At 41.3% G+C, this 21327-nt stretch overlaps 1 protein-coding gene across 1 annotated transcript in view; it reads right to left on the minus strand.

Annotated features, from left to right (window-relative positions):
• Positions 1-279: 279 nt before the first annotated feature.
• The window catches only part of TNFSF13B (TNF superfamily member 13b), a 33239-nt gene continuing 12191 nt past the window's right edge, over positions 280-21327 (minus strand). Inside the window, exons 3-6 of the mRNA XM_040487093.1 lie at positions 15205-15261; positions 4714-4826; positions 4478-4628; positions 280-881 (exon numbers count right to left, since the gene is read on the minus strand). Of these exons, the coding sequence (XP_040343027.1) occupies positions 769-881; positions 4478-4628; positions 4714-4826; positions 15205-15261 (434 nt within the window). The 3' untranslated portion in view covers positions 280-768. The remainder of the gene's footprint in view (positions 882-4477; positions 4629-4713; positions 4827-15204; positions 15262-21327) is intronic.

The raw sequence follows: 21327 nt of genomic DNA on the forward strand, positions 1-21327 counted from the left end.
TTTTTTCGCTGAATGCTTATGTGCATGAGAATTGGAATGACCCTACAGGAAAAGTTTCTGAAGTAACTGAATAAGCTAGGAAAAATACGTGGTAAGTGTTATCTGGTGTTCCATCAGGTGATACGGAATATTACAGACAAAAAGTGCAAACTTGAAATAAACCAAAAACCTTTAAATAGTGCTTGTATTTTATTTTAAGTCCAACCGTATAATACATTTAAATGGAAGCTTTGTTTAATTACTTTTTTAAGTGTTGAACGCAAGATTTCTGTAAGGTTTTTTTTTTTTTCTTACTTCCTACAACGTTAACTGGAAGAGGTGGGGGAGGGGCATATTTAATATAGAGGGGATGAATCCTGAGATTTCCCAAAATGTCTCAATTAAGGTCCTGCGGACATGGGCACTTGTTCCCCGGCGCACAACGGAATGCCGTTTAGGAAGAAATAGGATTATCGCCCCTCGGAAACCTGTGTTTGCTACCAGCCAAGCCGCGATGCCTAAGTTGCTCAACGTGGCTTTTATAGTGAGAGGGCTACTTCTATCTTTCCTCAAACGGGTTCTATTTCTTGTAATTCACATGACACCCCTGGGCTGCGGCTGTCTGTTCAATTTCCTGTTTTGCTCTAGGTTCAGCAAATCAAAACAAATAGCTCACAGAAAAGAGTTCGGTAACTCCTGGTTTTCTTCCTCTGGCATTTCCAGCGAAGTGTTCTCTCCTTAGAGGCACAGAGAAAGGAAGGAATTCGCCGCGAACAAGGTAGAAGTAGGTCACAGAAGTTTCAATGCTCCAAAAAACGTGCCATCTCCATCTTGCGATATTTTAGCGTCTTCCCGCGGTATTGCCAATTGGAGTTCATCTCCTTCTTCCAGCTTTGCGATGCCTGGAAAACAGTGATTTACAGGGACTTTAAGTGGTTGTACGATGCGGGGGACGTGTATTAAATAAAACTATGTCATGTTGGGAAAATGCTAACGTCTGCATGCACACCTCAAATCACACCGGTAGACGTCTGAACCAGTTACACCATTCCACCAGCCGGAAAACAGAAACAGCTAAAGCAAATGAGCAGAAAGAATGACAACAGATATCACTGTGTTTACCACCTACTGTCGATAAAATGGAGACGCTGAACGGAAACCAATGTCTGGTGGTAAGAAAAAAAGTTAAGTAATCATAGCACGTCATCTTGATGGGATAGTATATGGTTAAAAGTGGTTTTGCTTCCTTGTATTGACAAAGAAAACTATTTATAATAACGTTAAGCAAAAACACAAAATAGAGATAGAAAAAAACGACACACACCGTGCAGTGTGGGTATGCTGCACGTACACACTTAAAATGTGCATATAAAATGTACACATTGTTAAAAAAAAAAAAAAGAACCATTCATTAGCTAAGCCTATATGCTAACATAGTTTTCCCTACAGTCCAGACCATAGGATTAGGGCTCATTTGCATTATTTTTTACAGCCTTCTATATTTCATGTTTCCTTAAATGACCATATCTGACTTTATAACCAAAAGCACGAAAGCACTTAGCTTCTCAAAACTGATCGATAAATCTGTGTGTGCCTAGTTTACAGAGATGCATCCTGTGATTCAGGAATACAAAACACAACTCGGGAACTACACTCAGTAAGCACGACGATGCGGACCCCAATACAGACCCCATGTTAAAAGGAAAATAGGAGGGAAAAGGAAGGAGGAGAAAAAACAAAGAAACCAACAAACAAAATAATATCAAAACTGCTAATACTTTCAACCAATAATTTAAAAGGTAGTTGCGTTTTCATGAATATGCAGTGAAAATGTATTATAGGAACTATGTTACATATGTTAACATCCATCATCAAACCCAAAGCACCCAGATCTCCTGACAGTCAGTTTTTATTTACTGAATACTTAATGATATGCCAGGCACCTTTCAAGACACACAAGAGCTGTGATCAGAATTACAAAAGTTTCTGTCTCCAAGGATCTTGGGTGTCTGTCTGTTTGTTTGCTTGTTTGTTTTTGTAACGGACTAAGACAGACAACAAACAAAAGAACATAGTTTCAGGTACTGTGAAGGGTAATTGTACACTTTTCAGGATTAGCAAGGCATTTGATGACTACATTAAATAGTAGAAAGACAAAAAAATAGATTGGAATTTATTTGTTGAAGAAATCAGTTGTTATAAAGGCTGAAGATAATCTAGTATTTCGAAAAGGCTATTGATCACAGAGCATTAAGTAATGCTAACTCTCAAAATAAAGTCAGTGTGAACTATTTTCAAGTAGGTTCTGTTTAAAATTCTAATGCTGAGTTATTGGCTATTTCGAGTCTTCCAGATGATAGCTATCAGCTGTACCTTCTACAACAGACACACTCAGTTTGTTCATGAGATAGTGAGTAAGTGTGTAAAAGAGGCACCTGGTCTTCTGCTGGGCTCCTCACATGGACCACCTACATTTTTTCCAGGGTATTCTGTATGGAAGCGCTTCACGCACTCAGATACAAATCTGTGGTTTTTAATGGTTTTAAACAGATTTGCCCCAGAGCAGATTAAAATTGCAAACCTGAGGTGTCCTAGAGAACGGTTCTCATGGATGATACTATGCCACAGGCATTGAGACTCAGCTTTACGGCCCAGTTAACTACTCTTAAAAAGCGGGCAGCTAGGAAAAAAAAAAAAAAAAAAAGGGGGCGCCTGGGTGGCACAGTCGGTTAAGCGTCCGACTTCAGCCAGGTCACGATCTCGCGGTCCGGGAGTTCGAGCCCCGCGTCGGGCTCTGGGCTGATGGCTCAGAGCCTGGAGCCTGTTTCCGATTCTGTGTCTCCCTCTCTCTCTGCCCCTCCCCCGTTCATGCTCTGTCTCTCTCTGTCCCAAAAATAAATAAACGTTGAAAAAAAAATTGTTTAAAAAAAAAAAAAGCGGGCAGCTAGGAAGTGTGGCCGAGACCGTGAACGCGGAGGGGCAGATGACCAGAAAGCCTCCACGAGCAGCTCGCGAAGTCGTAATTACTGCTGCATGTGAACAGCACAGACAGGGGGCGGCCTCGCCATTTCCAAGGATCCTGCAACGGCAGGACACTGGTCATCGCTGGGCACAGGGGAGCTTTTCTTTATGAAAATGAGGGAGTTTCAATTTAACACACTTCCTCGTCATCCCGTAACAGCTATTTAAGGCAGTGGATCCAGAATGACAATCGTCTCCGTTTTTATGAACTATTTTCCTTCCTTCCCAATTGGCTTCTTGTGCACTTGTCGGCCGATAGCTTTGCGAGTTAGCGCTTCAAATAGCGTGGCCAGGGGCGCCCGGGTGGCTCGGTCAGCTAAGCGTCCGACTTCGGCTCGGGTCATGATCTCACGGTCCGTGAGTTCGAGCCCCGCGTCGGGCTCTGGGCTGACAGCTCAGAGCCTGGAGCCTGTTTCCGATTCTGTGTCTCCCTCTCTCTCTGCCCCTCCCCTGTTCACGCTCTGTCTCTCTCTGTCTCAAAAATAAATAAACGTTAAAAAAAAAAATTAAAAAAAACAAAAACAAAAACAAATAGCGTGGCCAGTCCCGGGCCTGTGTTTCACGCTGTCTTTTCACGGGAACAGTCTGGAACTGAAGACATTCCTCAGGGTTCTCCATTGGATTTGTCAAAATCACCAGGGAGGAATCAATGTGTTTAAGGCAAATATGGGCTCCCCCCACCCGCCCACCACCAGCTTTGATGAATTCACCCCCACCACGAAATAAAGACTATGTAGGCAAATACAGCCCAAAGGCCTGACATGAACAAATCCCACCCTTCCTCTTTTCTCTCTGCGTCTTCAGGGCCCCTGGGCTGCAGCAGCCTTGCACCTACATGTTCACACCCCAAAGCCATCCGTCTGCTGTCCCTTTCCACCAGAGGTCACCTGTATGAGGCTGAGAGAAAGCCACTGTGCAACTTGACCAGACCCTCAAACTGACCAGGGCATTCTCTAGCAGCCCTTAAAACAAAAAAACAAAAAAACAAAAAAAAAAAAAAAAAAAGAAAAAAAGAAAAAGAAAAAGAAAAAAGAAAAGCTTTGGGGGCTCCCACTCTGGGGTCACACCGGGTGGTTTATGCCAAGTTCTGGAACTTAGAAACTCTGCAAGCTAGGACACCGTGTGCTGCCTCCCTGTGTCTGGATTCCGCCTCCCTTGAACAGGGCGAATCCTGTGAAGGAGCACAGGTAAGGGACAGACAAGGTCGTCGGGCACGTGGTGACCGTTCTCATTCTATTACCACTGCTGTAGTTATTATACAGTTTTACCTGCTGAAGAAAACGCAGTTTAGAATTGCTCTCAGTGTCGACAGCTCTGAGTTCGTGCCCTCTCTCAATGTATAGAAACGGGATAGAACTCTTAGTAACGATTTTTTCTGTTTCAATTAAAAGGAACCAGCTCATCATTCAAGAGGAGAAAAAACACACAGCATATCAAAGAGTGTCTTTCTGTCTATTTATACAGAACTGTTATTTACCAGCGGAATAACAGGAATTATTGGGTAGTGTTTCAGGCATATTTTGAATACATCGGAACAAATTCACCAGACTCAGTTCGTCCCCAAAGACGTGGACTTTTTTCCTCTGTATTAGGTGTCCCATAGCAAAGGTGTTATCCGTGTATAAAACCTGAGGAACAAACCAAAGAACTCTGTCAGAAGCGAGCACAAAAAGGAGGCACTGGGCGGTGGCACAGGTGGGGCGTTGAACCTACCTGCCCGTATATAAAGAAGTAACCGGTTTCTTTCACCAGGATTTTATTTTCCTTTTCTTCCAGGGCCCTTCCTCTTTTAAAGCTGAGCAGCCACGGAACGAACGTGTAGGCTCCTACGATGGAGAGAGTAACTTGTGAGGAAAGCGGTTTTTCACCTCCACTTAGTTGCTAGACCGAGTCTGAAACTTAGAACTGAATTTCATCTTCAAGGAAAAAAAAAAAAGAAAAAAAAAGGAAAAGAAAACAAATCAGGGCGCTCTGCTGGTTTTTCAGCTGTGCTTGGCACATTAACCCGGACAACCATCGGAGTCAGGAACCTGAGGGCAAACACTTCCTAAGAATGTTCTGCGTTTTCTTTTGTTCTTGTGCATTGCAGCAATTGTCATCACAGAGCCCGGTCTGCATGGGCAGAGTTGGAGGCGAAAGAAAAAAAAAAATGCACCAAATGTCTCTGAATAACACACTTACACAAGTTTTCTGGTTTTTCCTTGCTTCCCAGAGAGGAGGGGGCTAGCAGGGGGAGAATTTAGGGAAGGGCATCAGGGGAGAAGCCCCCTCCCCAGCGCGCTGGGCAACAGAAGAGAGCTTCCAGAGAGCGTGGGAAGTTGCCAAGACATAGCCTTTCCTAGGACATGGTCAAGGAACTTGGCAATGTCCCTCTGTAATATTCACGTAAAGTGGTTTGTGCTCAGCACATGAATTCTCCTCTGGGACCCCTCAGGCTTCCCTGGGGAGTGACAGGGGAGCTGCGGTGTGGAAGAACCCCAGGAAGGGTGCAGACAGCAGCCAGCAGCTACAGAAAATGGGTCGGCCGGAGGGGACCCGATCTCTGTGCCAGAACACGGTGCTTTGGGACAGACGGCCTTGAGGAGGGTATAAACGCTCCTCTCCTGTGAATCCACAGTGTGAAGTCACTGGGTTTCTCACCGTCATGTAAAGATTGGAGTAAATGGCGAACCCTGAGGCCAGATTAAGAACTGTGGGATTGAGGGGGGGGGGGGGGGGCAAAATAGCATAAAATAATCAAAAAGAAGATGAGGGAAATGGTAACATACAGAGAGAATAATAAAATGAAACTGTGGTGGTCTAAAATAGTATAACAAGTGTTCCCATATGATTGGTCATGTTGGACCACACGCATCCCCAAGCTTCACCTCGGTCGTAGCAAAAAGGGAAACAATAATCAAATTCAGAGTCCATGGGACAATATGCCAGAAGCTCAAGAAAAAAACAACTTGTCCTAGACTGAGTTTAAAGAAAATGTTCCCTGGGGATTTCTGAAAGGGGCTGCACGGTAGGACGCAGCAGCTGGTAACGCTTTCACATTCGTAAACACAACTGCTGAGTGCGTGCACCCACTTCAGCGAGCTCCCCGAAGGCCAACCCGTCACATCTGAACTTTTTCCAAATGGGATTCTTGAGGGAAAAATAGAAAACGAAAACTACGCATTTTCTGAATGTTTGGAGGAGGAAAGGACCCGAGGTGATCACACAAAGCAAACTACCCCTTGAACCTGAGTTCAGTTCCCTGAGGCAGCTCTCCCAGTTGACATGCCCACAGGTGCAGGGCGGGCGCTGGGAGGGAGAGCCAGAGAGGAGAGACAGGTGCCCTTGTCCCTCCTCTCGTGTATTCCCAGGACCTGCATCAGTCCCCCAGGGGAGCCAATGCTCCCACAGTATCCGGCAGACCCCCACACCACCTCGCTTTGCTGTTCCCAAGGTCTGTGAGGAAGCTTCACTTCAGTAAAACCCACCAGTGCCACTCTGGATGGTGACAGTCCCTGGATAAAAGATCTCCCCAGTTACAAGTCACAGAGACCAACTCATCATCCCGTTTTGATACTGCATCATTTCAGTGACGAGATGACAATAAGGTAGTTTCACATTTGTTTAAATGAGATCATGTACCCAAGGCACTTTCAAAGACAGAGAGCTGAAAATGCGAGGAAGAATTAATCATCCTGGTTGTTCTTACTGAAGGCGGCTGCCCACGAGATGCTCTGACAAAAGAAAGGCGTCTTTTCCCTTCAAAACAGTACACATGTCGGATCCCGACTTCTCTGGGTTCAGACACTGTTAATGTTTGGTTCTCTGCTATTTGCCCAGGGCCTGACACCATGCCTGGCCTCCAGCAGACATGCAGCAAATATTTACCGAATTAACGAATTCAACTTTAAACATAAGCTAATTCAAAATGGCAGGGCGTTCTCTGCAACTACCCGCAAGCATCCGATCATTTTTTAAAAGCATTCTGTTATTTACGTATTTGTTTATTTACTTTAAAAGCATTTTGTGAGCTAGTTACTGAAACCGTGTGAAATGCGACATCACTCGTGAACTAAAGTAACACACAGAGTTCTAAAACTGGCTAGAGATGTTTACTTACTAAACATTTTTTTTCAATGTCGTAGGTTGATTTCCTATTTCTTTACACCATACTTATATCTATAAAATCAGTGAGGTGCTTTTTACCCAATTCCGCCGCTGTATTGTCAGCAAAGAAAGAAAAACAAATAGTTACTAGGTATATATTCTTACGTCCTCTCGGCATTTTCTTTTGGCATTTCATCCTATCTTGCTGGGAATGTTCTCATTAAAGAGAGTCAGTGCATGGTTACCTGTTTTAATGTACTGTCTGCATTTCTCCCCCACTGCACACACACACAGCACACACACACACATACACGCACATGCGCGCACACGAATTCTACTCCCTAAGGCCAAATGCCAAGAATACAGCCCAGCACAGTATATGCACTCAGTGAATATGTGCTACTGAATGAGTGTCGAATCCTTTAAGCAAATAGACGAAACAGTAAATTAAAAGTAATTATAAACTTAAGCATAAATATTATAACGTGTTTCTACATATTAAAACATGCTTAGATTTTTCACATGCAAATTAGACTACAGAGAAATGCTAATGAAAAAATACACACGAAGTGCCTATTCTGTAGGATGCTTTTCCTTTTTTTTGGGTTTTTTTTTCCAACTTTTTTTTTTTTGGGGGGGGGACAGAGAGAGACAGAGCATGAACGGGGGAGGGGCAGAGAGAGAGGGAGACACAGAATCAGAAACAGGCTCCAGGCTCTGAGCCATCAGCCCAGAGCCCGACGCGGGGCTCGAACTCCCGGACCGCGAGATCGTGACCTGGCTGAAGTCGGACGCTTAACTGACTGCGCCACCCAGGCGCCCCTCGTTTTTTTTTTTTAACATTTATTTATTTTTGAGAGACTGAGAGAGACAAAGCACAAGTGGGGGAGGAGCAGAGAGTGAGGGAGACACAGAATCCAAGGCAGGCTCCAAGCTCTGAGCTGTCAGCACAGAGCCCGGACGCAGGGCTCGAACCCATGAACCACGAGATCATGACCTGAGCCGAAGTCAGACACTTAACCGACTGAGCCACCCAGGCGCCCCTGTAGGATGCTTTTGTAAACCAGAATGCATTACTACTTATAGTCAGTATTTGAAAATTCGGAAGTACACTCCAAGAGTATTACTGCTTATTTTATCTTTGCTAGTCCACAGCTAAAATACAGATGTGCTGTGGTGTATAAAAAGGCTGAACTTCCCACCTCCACTCAGCTGTACATACTTGATGTACTGATCTGTTTTTGAAAACTTAAGAAAATTAATGTGTGCAACGACCTGCGAAATTCAATAAAAAGAATGCCAGTATTAGTTTGTGAAAATAATTTACGCGTGCACTTGAAAGTGTTTGCTCTTAAAAGAGTAGATCTTTCCTGTTCTGACATATAACAAATACATAAATTTTAGGTTGACAACATTTTATAGAAGAATCAGACATATTTCATTAATATTTGGTTTTTATTCTATTTTATCAATTGGACGTTTCCTTGCAAACATTTGTACCCCCAGTGTTACCTCCTTCAACAGCTGGAAATAGATGGCTCAGACAGCAGGTGTCGATCAGAGCTGCTACATTGGTGACTTCTCTTGATTTTTAAATGTTATTATCGTACAGCTGCCGGAAATAGTTTTAAGGGATAACATATTGATAACACATTTTTAAAAAGAGAAAGTAAACCAATCAAGACATCGTGATTTTTTTGTATAAAGCAAGTATAGTGTGGCCTGGAAATCCATAGTTATCGTAGGCTTGGTTCCATAGTTGAGGTGGAGCAAGGGAAATCAGGAGAAAACAAATGCAGCCGGGCAGAGCTGAGGGGCAGAGCTGTATGGAGGGCAACTGGAGGCCCCTGTAGGGCTGTGAGCAGTGGAGAGAAATGATTATTCCATCTTTTAGAAATATCACGATGCGGCTTCCAGGCAAGAAAAGGTACAAAAATGGGGGCAAAGAACCAGCCAAGGTGGGAGATGATGGCCGTCTGTACCAGGATGGTGAGATGGGAATGAGCGAAATGGATTAATGCAGGTTGGATTCATGGGGAATAACTCGTAGGGTTTTGCGATTAACGTAAGGTGTTAGCAGGAACAGTCAAGAATGACACCCAGCATTGTGGGTTAGAGAAGCGAGGACACAGCCATCACACTAAATGACAGAGGAACACTGCAGGAAGGGATCTGGGGACAAGTTCTACAGTGAGGCTGAGGTGCCGCCAAGTTGTAAAGGAAGAGATGTGTACAGGCTTGGAGCTTGGTGGCTCGAGCTAAAGATCTACATCCAAACCATCAGCATGTGGCTGTTATATGACAACACAACACAGTATTTAAGAACACCACAGAAACAAGGTGAAAACAAAAGAGAACAGGACTACATCAGAGGTCTTGAAACACATCAATATGGAGGAGATACATTTAGGAGTAATTTGCAAAGAGATTTAAAAGGAGACGCCAAAAAGAGAATGGTTAGAGAAACAAACTTCAGGAAGCCTGAGTTTCTAGAAGAAACAGTCATCAAGTGTTAAATTCTACTGGGAGATTAAAAGTAAATCTCATCCTCGCCTCTACGAAATAATTACGAAACAATTACGTAGCAAAGCAGAAATAAACAAGGGACTTCCGCCATCAACATGATTGAGGAAAATACATCTGCCCTTTCTTTACCTCTGTTAAGTCATGTGAAAGAAATGGACAGAAAGAAATGGCATGTTTTCCAGAGTAAGTTGAAAGGGTAACAAAGTCACTGAGCTCACACCGGGCTGGGTGTGGAAGGGCAGAGAGGAGGCAGAGAAAATAGCGACAGGTCCCGGCAGTGACCAACTTCATAAAGAGCCAGCAAAAGTCAACTCCCTAAAGGTGAAGAAGCCCTCACATGTACACAGAAATCTAGAATCTTACCATCCTGGAAATTTCAGTGCGGGTTAAAAGAACTTGGAAGACGAGGAGGAAAAATCCTCATTTAAATGAAAATAAAAAGTTTCACAACGGAAAGTGGGTTTTACCCAAAAGAAGATGGAAATAAAGAGTTTAGAATTTGAGAAAAGAATGTAGAGCTATAGAATATGTAAGACAGGTAAAGAATTACCATCCTACACAGAACTGGAACCCTGAAAAAAACAGCAACAACAAAAGTCAAGCAAAACAAACACATCCTGGGCCCAGAAAGGTTGATTCCAAAATTCACCAGTTCCATGTGGCTGCTGTAACAAATTACCACAAACTCAGTGGCGTAAAGCAACACACATGTATTATGTCACAGTGCAAAACATGAGAAGTCTCGCTGGGCAAAACTCAAGGTGTTGGCAAGATAGTGCTTCTTCTGGAAGCTGGAAAACCCATCCATTGCCTCTCCTAGCTCCTCCAGTCCACCTACTTTCCTTGCCTTGTGGCCTCTTCTATTTTCCCAGGCAGCAACCACATCATTCCGAGCTTCGCTTTCATCACCGCATCTCCTTCTTGGACTCTGACCCTACCAGCTTCCTCTGTGAGGACCCTTGTGATTACACTGGGCTCGCCAGGGTAGTTTCCTCAAATTTCTTATCTCAGTCACATCTGCAAAGTCTCCTTTGCCACATGAAGTAAAATGCTCACAAAAGTTTCAGGGATGAGGCTGTAGACGTCTTTGAGGGCTGTTATTCTACCTATCATAATAGTCAACCCTGACATTTATAGCCAAATAAGTTTTGCCTTTTTAAGGTAAATAAACAACTCTTTGTACGGTCAGGCAAGAAAGTCAAGCCACTTATGAGAAGAAAAATTTCTCTTACCTTAGTTTTCTTTAATGTGCATCTAATGCCCAAAGACAGTGGAGAAATTCCTACAACTCAAGAGAAGAAATGGGAATTTTGTATCTAGACAGCTGTCCCTAATGTATAAATGTTTAAATGTTTATTTTTGAGAGAAAGAGAGAGAGTGAGCAGAGGAGGGGCAGAGAGAGGGGGACAGAGAATCCCAAGCAGGCTCTGCACTGACAGCAGCGAGCCTGATGCGGGGCTCGAACTCATGAACCATGAGACCGTGACCTGAGCTGAAGTCGTACGCTCACACCTACTGAGCCACCCAGGCACCCCCAAAGATACAGTTTTATCAGTGCAAAAACTTTGTGAGCATTCTTCTCATGAGCCCATTTTGGGTAAACTACTCAAGAATGGAATTCCAGAAAGTAAGAGATGAATGAGGAAAGCACAGTACAAGCAAGCACCTGCAGTGGGTATTGAATATATTTATCTGTAAAATCCCAAACAAATGAAAGCTTGTAAAGAGAATGATGGCTTGACAGAAAAGAATGGAATCGGGGTGCCTGGGTGGCTCAGTCAGTTAAGTGTCCAACTTCGGCTCAGGTCATGCTCTCACGCTTCGTGGATTCAAGCCCCGTGTCGGGCTCTGTGCTGAGAGCTCAGAGCCTGGAGCCTGCTTCGGATCCTGTGTCTCCCTCTCTCTTTTTCCCTCCCCTGCCCACGCTCTGTCTCTCTCTGTCTCTCAAAAATGAATAAACGTTTAAATAAATAAATAAATAAATAAATAAATAAACAAATGTTCCAAATGACGGATGATGTCAGCAAGATGGCAGTGTAGGGAGCCTTACATATCATCCCTGCACAGAAACATTGATTTAACAATAATATTGGTGCTGAGATACCTTGAAAAGAAATCCAGAATCCAGCTAAGAAGTAGAAGCTAAGTAGTAGAGCACAAACTGAGAAGCAGTCACATTTTTATAGGTAAGAGGAGCGGTTTCAATTTATTCACCTTAGTCCCTCCCCCAAATAGGCGTAGCTCAGCACCAAGAAGGCTGCCTCAGCCTGAGTCCTCCATTGGGGGGTGAGATTGAAGGGTGCACCTGTGCCCTATGGCCTCTCAGAGTGCCTTCTAGGGAGCTGGTTTCCATCATCTCACCCTGTACTTAGTGTGGAATAACCAAAAGAGCTTGGTGCTTGATACAGTTAGAAACAAAGAAAAGGACAGGACAGTCTCTTATACCCAGCATTTTGTTTTGTTTTGTTTTGTTTTGTTTTGTTTTGTTTTGTTTTGTATGACTGAGGAGAAGCAGAGAACAGATTCTTTTCCTCCAGGAGGGAAAGGAGGAAGCAAAGGGGACCTTGCTCCTGTCTGGCCTTAGAGTGGCTGATATCAAGCACTGCTGACCAATGGAGGTGTCTTCCAGGGAAAGTCAGTCCATAGGGAGTAGGAGAGGTAGTGCTTCTTCAAATGCAGAGGCAACAAAGCAACTCTACAGGGAACATGAAGAACCAAGAAAACCCAACATAAATAAAGGGATAAAACAAATCTTCATAAACCTGAAAGAAATGGCTATCGTGAATTATAAATCACTTTCAACTCCAGTATAAAAGTTAAAAGATGAAAGTATTAAAAGAATTATAACTATAGTAATTTGTTAATAGATACACAACATAGAAAGACGTAAACAGGCATATATCAGTAACAAAGTGTGGGGGAGGGAGAAGTAAAAGTGTAGTTTTTATAGGAAATTGAAGTTAAGTCACTACCAGCTTAAAATAGACTACTGTAACTAAGCTGTTTTATGTAAGCCTCATGGTAAACACAAATAAAAAACTTGTAGTAGACACTCAAAATACAAAGACAAAGGAATCAAAGCTACCAGTACACAAAATAAGCAGCAAAGTAAGCAAGACAGTAAGAAAGGGACAAAGGAACTACGAAACAGCCAGAAAACAATTAACAAAAGGAAAATAATAAGTCCTCACTATCAATAATTACTTTAAATGTAAATGGATTAAATTCCCCAATCAAAAGGCATTGAGTGGCTGAATGATTTGAAAGAAAAACAAAATCCAACCATATGCTGTCTACAAGAAAGTCACTCAGCTTTAAGGACACACATAGTGAAGGGCAGGATAACAATATTTCCTCCAATGGTAAACAAAAGAGACAAGAAGTGGCTACTCTTGTATTAGACAAAATAGACTTCAACAAGTCAAAACATGTCACAAGGGATGAACAAGGTCATTACATGATGACAAGTGGATTGATTCATCAAGAGGATAAAACAACAACTATGTATACACACACACACACACACACACACACACACACACACACCACACACACATACACTCAACATTGGAGCCCCTAAACGTATAAAACAAATGTTAACAGATTTGGAGAGACAAATAGATAGCAATACAATAACAGTAGGAAAATTCAATACCCTACATTCAATAAAGGATAGGTCATCCAAAAGAAAATAATAAAGAAATAGTGTGCTTGAACAACACTACAGAGCAGTTGCCCTTAACAGATATGCACAGAATGTTTCATTCTACAGTAGCAGAATATGCACTCTTCTTAGATGCACAAAGAAAATTCTTAAAGATAAATAAAATGTTAGGGCACAAAACAAATTTGAATAGATTTAAGAAGACTGAAATCATACCTAGCATCTTTTCCAACCACAATGGTATGAAACTAGAAATCAGTAACAGGAGAAAAATTGGAAAATTCACAAATATGTGGAAATTAAACAATGCATTCCTGAACACCTAATGGGTCAAAGATAAATCAGAAGGTAGGGGCACCTGGGTGGCTCAGTCGGTTGAGTGTCCAACTTTGGCTCAGGTTATGATCTCATGGTTCATGGGTTCAAGCCCTGCATCAGCCTCTGTACTGACAGCTCAGAGACTGGAGCCTGCTTCAGGTTCTGTGTGTGTCTCTCTCTCTCTCTGCCCCTCCCCTGTTCATGCTTTGTTTCTCTCTCAAAAATAAATAAATATTTAAAAATATATATATTTAGAAGGTAAATTAAAAAATATCCTGAACGAAAGGAAAATGGAAACACAAGATACAAAAACGTATGGGATGCAGGAAAGCAATGGTGCTTAAGTGCCCATGCCCACTAGCAAATACATGTTGTTCAAGGCTTGCTGCTCTCATAAGGCTGACCCATGGGTCCAAAGAGCGAAGCACCCACACAAGCACCCTTCAGTCCGTGGAGATCATGCATACTACTCTGTGCAAGTCATGTTCACGATCAAGTAGCAGCCTCATCTTTTAGAGTGATTCACGGCATTTCTGTTTGGGCCAAATGTGTGAAACAAGCCTTTTCTAAGTCATATGTTAAAGATTTTATCGTTGGTCCTAAGATCTTCTTCTGACCTTAGTTTAATCCTCAGTAAACAGTCTGCTGCCTATTAAAGGTTGCAACCATATGACTTTGGAAAATGCAGAGCAATAAATAATAGAATTTCAAATAGTTCAGTATCTGCGTTACATTCAGGATAATTAAAGTCACAAAGAAAAACACAGATGGAAGATAGCACCCTTGGCAATCATTACAAAGGCCAATCCAAATTCATTCTCTGGGCTTCTTCTTGTTTCCCCATTCCTGACCCCCAGCTTAACCCTCTGACACTCATGAACTCCCTGTTCTGGTTCACCGCCCAGACATTCCCCAGCCCCTCGCCTGCTTTATTTCTCTCCATCGCACTTAATCTTTTCATTCTACATTTTACTTGTTCATTTGCTTTTTCTTTTTTCCTGTTTTCCCGTCATCAAAAGGTAAATTCTGTGAAAGTGAGGAACATATGTATCTTATTCATCGCTAAACCCCACTGCCCACACAGTAACTGGACGTTGCATGTCCTTAACCACTATACGCAAAATAGAAAGCAATCATCTCTCATTGGATTGTCATAAAAGTGTTATGTTTATTTGCACATACGATATATTTATTAATAAATTAATGAATATAAAATATTTATGACCTGTTCAGTTCTATCTTCATCCTGTTAAGATCTCTAAAACCTAACAAATAGGAGAATTAATACTTGTGAAGAAGATCTCAAGTCATTAGAGAAGCCAAAATGATTTCTAAAAAATAAAAAATTGAGTTCGGCTTAGTACTCATTTTGTTTGATCATAGGCTAATTATTTTAAATCTCTAAGTGTTAGTGTCTCTAAGATAAGTCGGCTTGTTGGATTATTACATTCGCCTAAATATTTATTACCCAATCATTTTGATAATGGTTAAATTTCTTACTTTACACCTGATTCTAAGAAGTTGAGGAAAACAGCTGATTCGTGATGAAGTTTGAACAGAATCTTAGAGGTGTGAGTAGAAAAGTTACGGGGGGGGGGCCATCTCATTACCTTTTCGTATAGTAGGTGTGTCGCTGTCTGCGATCAGTTGCAAGCAGTCTTGAATGACTGAAAAGCAAAAATATATCCTTTTAGTTACTTGAATAGGAACACTAAGGGAAGGAAGAAAAGTGCCTGAGTCCACAAAGTTATTTTTCCAGAAACACCGAGCCAATTCTACCTCCTACGGTTCCTGCACATTGTTCTACAATTACTTTGTGAAATTTGCCCACAGATATTTATTATAAATTTTACTTAAAATAGAATATGTCCTTGAAGCTCATGGTTTAGAAAAACCCTACACACTGTTGAAAAACGGTAAGTATATCATCTTTATTGTTCACCGTAACTTGCCTTCAAATATTATGCCTGGACAGAAAGCGAGTTTATTATGTGTTTTTCAAGTCTATCATAGACATGAACCAAACTACCAGAATATTCCAAAGTGATTTTTTTTTTGTTTAAAAAAATCCCTAACGCTAATTAATAAGTCAGTGGTCGTGCTAATAATATTAACATTACTGAAAATAAAAACAATTGCTAACATTTATTGAGCGGATATAAATACAGGCAATCTCACAAAAATCCTAAAAATTACATCCTGGAAACTAAGTCCTGCAAAGTGTAAACAACTTGTTCGGGGCCTGCAGCGGGAAGTGACGGGGCCAGAATTGAAACCATGCCCATTTCACTCTGGAGCCAAAGTCAGGCTTTTGGTAAAGTGTTTTGGACCAAAAAAAAAAAAAAAAGAAAGAAAGAAAGAGGGAACATCGTTAAAAATAAAATGGGAGATTTCCCTGAAACCGCATAATCAGTAAAACTTCTGGGAAGCATCAGTTCGCATCGCATCACTTATCACATGTACAATATTCCAGAAAATATTCAAGGAAAGAGAGAACTATTCTGTTAAATAAAGACAAATGCCTCCAGGTGAACGCAAAATAAGGACATTTTCCATGGGAACAGAAAACAAAGCAGTAAATATCTCTGAAAATCATAAAACAGAAATTTAAGCATGCCTACTTGATATTAAGAAAATACTAGTTTAGAGTTTTTATTATCCAGTAAGTATTTTATTCCGAGTTGAAGTGGGATATTAAGAGCATGCTTCTCTCTGTACACATTTTAAGAGCTTGACACAGTGAATTCTGCTTCAGTTGATTAACTGAAAACATTCTGATATTTACAACACGGAGTAACAGAGGTAATCGTGATAAGTTCTTCCCAAGCTGTGTAAAGACACAGGCCTGCAAAGAATACAGCGAGTATTCACATAAGAAAATCTGTTATCAAGTTTCCCTTGGTATTTCAAGGTGGAAATATCATGTGAACAACTGCAATTCTTGTATGACTCTGAAACTTTTCTAGCACGTTTTCATGTAAACCTGATTTTGGCAGAGGCAGAACATTCTGGACTATTCTGTGATTCTTTTATGGATCTGCAAAACAACGGGAGCCATGTCTATGCCATAGGGAAAATGTGAGCCAGTGCTGTTACGCTGACAGACCTTCTGCCACGACAAATATGTCAAAGCATCAACAGTAGCAAGATGGTCATGAATAAGGGCGGCTTGAGAGAAAGGATTTAACGAAACAGCCAAAGCAGTGAAAGTCTGAGGAGCGTGCACAGGATCTAGGGGAGCCCTGCTAAACCTATTTGAAACATGTTCCTATCTCTCTAACAAACACTTCTTAAGGGCTTACTGCTCAGTTCTGTGACAGATGCAAGGGTCAATCAGAGCATGTGAAGCTTTAATCTTTCTTCCACACAGAAGAAGAGGCAGATGTTGACACAAGTCAAAGTCAAATTTCCAAACGTTCCATCTTTCCTTTGCGGCACATGTACGTGTACACAGAGATTAAATGAGATAATGCATGTGGAGTATTGCGTACTACTCCTGATAGGCAATAATTGCGAAATCAAGCTTGGTTATTACGGCAGTCGCCGTGTTAGCACTCTTGTTCTTGTTCTTTACTGAACCCAGTTAACTGGGCCCATGATGGAAGCCCACAAGGAGAGCACAAAGATCCGATTCACCCAATAAAGAGATAACCAGGTTACCCCCTGTTTCAACTAACCCTTTTCTTGACCACTTACCCAAAACTCCACAGGAGTTTGGAGAAAGACTGATGCCTTGAGGCTACCAAACTGATAAGAAAACATCTAAAGTTTTAATCTCCGCAGCCCAACTCCAGTTGGCTACAACCTACACGTCAAGAAACAATGATCTATTCTATCATGTAGTAGCAGGAATCTAACTTTTAGAAGAAAATACACTACGGAGGGAAAAGTGTGTTTCAAGAAATACTCTTCAGAAAGGAAAATGGAATATTAAAAGAAAAGTTCAACAACAGTATTTGAATTATGCTCACTGAAGCCAGTGCCATTCATTAATTTTCCTTACTCCAGAGAAAGTCACCGGGCTTCTGAAGGAGTTTTGTTGGAAATCAGCAGAGGACTTCCCATTCTGGCTTCCAGAGATGCTGCTTGGGTCCTATCAACCTTATCAATGTTATTTACCTCTTCACTTTCAGCTCTTCCTTTTTAGAAAATTCTATATCCATTGTCATCTTCTCTCTCGTACAATAGTCCTTTAGGACTTTCCCATTCAACACAGATGTGACCTTAAACTATAGATTGTCACTCACAAAAAGTGGGTCAAAAAAGCAACACTTTTTCATCTCTCCCAGTAGCAAAGATATCCAACCACAAGAGTTCTGAGAATGCACAGTCTTGTAAGAAACACAAGATTGGTAGCAAGTATGATGTTCATCGATTGTGTTTAGTTTTTAAAAGTCTTCATACATCTTTCCCTCTACTACAACGGAAGGAAATTTGAAGAGTCTGAGAACAATTTATCTTCTTAACGAATCAAGGCTATAGCATACATTAAAACTTTCCTGTGTGTGATGGGGTCACGCATATTTCTAAATGTATATATTATATATTATAATGATGTGTGGAAAAAAAGGAAAATTGATCTTGTTAAGTACAAATTTACAGCATAATATTTATCCATAATATTAAACTTTGTGTAAAATATTTCTAAAACAAATATATGATATTGACGGCCAAAACAGTTCACAAAAGAGAATTCCTAAAATAAGAGTTTTCAGAACAAAAATAATTTGCTATTGCTCAATATCTGTTACAATAAAATCCAACCAACCTCACAACTAGACTAGCGTTGAAATATTTTCCCTACGGAAAACATCTTGAGTTTGAAAGCCATCTGTTTGCGTATAACCTTTATGTTACATTTGAAACACCATTTAAATAGAAAAAGGGATTGGAAAGTTTACGGGATTGCTGGTATCTGCTGTATTGTTTTCTGTATTGGATCCGAACCTTTTCAAACTGGGATCGGGTTTATTCTCTTTATTTCAACAAAAGTTCGATCTAATATCAACCAGCATAAATACTGCAATTACGCAGATTATACATAACTCCAGTGGAAAACACAGTGCGCTTCCCATTACATTTGCCCCATCCATATGATCCACACCTACTCCTCCTTCGTAGTCCTTTTTACTCTTCTCATTCAACCTTCTTCCAAGCTCTTCAGTCTGGATGAGATGTCCTTCCTGCATTTTCCTGTGTCCCTTCCTCCTTCTGTCTTCTTACTTAGTGCACCACAGGTTTTAAAGAATGAGGACCCTGAAGGCGATGTCTCTCTTTTATTTCTGTATACCTTACCATTCAGTGTATGAGGTCATGAGAAACACAGTTTGATTTTTCCTGAGCTAGTTTTGAATAAATAATCAGTGGCTGGAAAAGTTTAACCAGGATAAATTCCATAAAGACCCCAATACTGACCTAATGATGAACACAGGTTTATGAGGAAACTCAAGAAAGCATGATTTGGGGAAAAACATTTCTATTGGAATGGGAATACAAGAATTTAGGGGTGAAAAACTAGATTATAAATTCTTATTTGATTGGCGATAACCAGTTTGCCAATACAAGTTAACAGAGTTTTAAAAGTATGTCTAGAGAGCTAAATTGAGAAGTATGTATTTGACTTACCAGGAAAAAGAAAATAGAAATTCCTAATCTTCACAGGGGCCTGCCTGATATATGTTGTGCTTGAGAAACGTCATACATGTGTCCTTGTGGAGACTAAGTTGCCACACGGACAAGAGTGAGAACAAAGGTTCAGCTGTTGACTGGCATAAATATAATATAAGGGTGATTTGATCCCCAAAGCAATTATATAAATACAGCATCCAAGATAAATTGTGAAAAAAAATTAAAAGTTTGTGACTGAGTGTGTGTTTGAAGGAAAATTAAAAACTAATAATAAAAACAAGTTTTCAATTCTGGGTAATTCAGAAAGGTGGTAGCACTACAATGGCCCTGAGGAAGTAAAAAGGGGTGCTGGTTCTTTGGGGGTTTTGGAAAGAAGTTGACAGAGCAAAACAGAAATCACGACAGTTGATAGCAGTAAAGAAAGATATTATCTGAATGGAAGACTGTGTCTGTGTGCGTGTGTGTGTGTGCGTGCGTGCGTGCGTGCGTGTGTGTGTACAGAGTCCTAAGCATTAATTGGACATTGTCACACTGCCAGGTACCACTCCTGATTTCAGTATTTTCTATGCCTAAAGCACTGTAAGGATATATAAAATGGCAGTCCTTTGTCTTGGCTCATAAACACTAAGAGTAAAACACAAAACAAAACAAAACCCCAGGAAACAAAATGCCATCTTCCTAAGTTATTTCATTTTACAATTGATGAAACATTTTAATTTAAAATGACTAATTTTATAGTTGAGTCATCAACTCCACAGGATATGGCTTCCCCCTCCCCCTTTTACCATGAATTCCTTCCATCGCTTTAGAACACTTCTCATTATTAATGGTGTATACTCAGAAGGCACTGGGTATAGGTAACTTACCAGTGATGAAAATTAGCTGCATGATACGATATGCACACATACTTGAAGCCAAGGAAGGTAAACACAAAAATATACCTAATGCTTGGAGAAAGCTATCAGTGAATTGCACAGCCAGCCCTTACACCTTCCAAGTCGCCTTGGACATCTCTGCCTGGCTGCCACAGTGACAATTCAAACTCAGCATGACCCAAATTTATTTCTTTGTCTTCCTCACACCCACACGCCTCTTATTCTTCTGTTTTCTCTTAGTGGATATAAGTATCCTCTGAGTTGCCCAAGCTAGGAACTTTGTAAACATGCCTGATTCCTTCCTCTGCAATCCTGAAATCCAACAAATAATCAAGTTCTAATGGTTTGAATTTTTCAACTTTTGCTCAGTGTGGATTCCGTCTGTCGTTTATCTCATCCAACAGTTTTACTGAGCACTAAATTTAGGTCATGCGTTGTGCTCGGAATAGCAAAAAAAGGAAAAGAAAAAGAAAAGACACTATCTCTACCCCCGTGGAGCTTGCGATCTAGGGGGAGGAACAAGTATGAATGAGAATCAGAAAGATACATTGGAAGTTGCAGCTGTAAGAGCAATACAGTGGCCAGACTTTGACCCAATCAGGAAGGCTTCCCTGAACAGTGACACTTAAACTGAAATTAGAAAAAAGAAGGGGCGGCAGGGTGGGGGCGGGGGGAGAGGAGGGGTTTGGCGCGCCTGGGTGGCTCAGTTGGTTAAGCATCTGACTCAACTCAGGTCTAGATCTCCCAGTTCATGGGTTTGAGCCCCACAATGGGCTCTGTGCTGACAGCTCGGAGCTCGGAGCCTGCTTCGGATTCTATGTCTCCCTCTCTCTCTGCTCCTCCCCTGCTCGCTCTCTCTCTCTCTTTCTCTCTCTCTCTCAAAAATAAGTAAACATTAAAAAAATATTTTTTAAAAGAAAAGAAGAAAGAAGGGGGTAGGAACATCCCACACAAAGTCAATAGTCATGAATATACACAAAGGCTAAAGTTGGAGAGATACAGCAATATGGCTGAAGGGGGTAGAGACAGACAGACAGACAGAGACCGAGAGAATAATCAAACCCGACAAGAGGAGCAAGTGTGGTGGGTCTGTTCAGATCTTTATTCTCACTGTTCTCCTGACGCTAACACTTGCTCACCAAGTTGTGCCTCTTAGCTTTTCTACTACTTCTACTCCATCGCTTGCGTTTCCTCAGATTTGCCTTCCTAAACCAGAATTTTATCTTGTCC

The sequence above is a fragment of the Herpailurus yagouaroundi genome, unplaced genomic scaffold (assembly GCF_014898765.1).
Source record: "Herpailurus yagouaroundi ecotype Mexico unplaced genomic scaffold, PumYag 164, whole genome shotgun sequence".
NCBI lineage: Eukaryota > Metazoa > Chordata > Mammalia > Carnivora > Felidae > Herpailurus > Herpailurus yagouaroundi.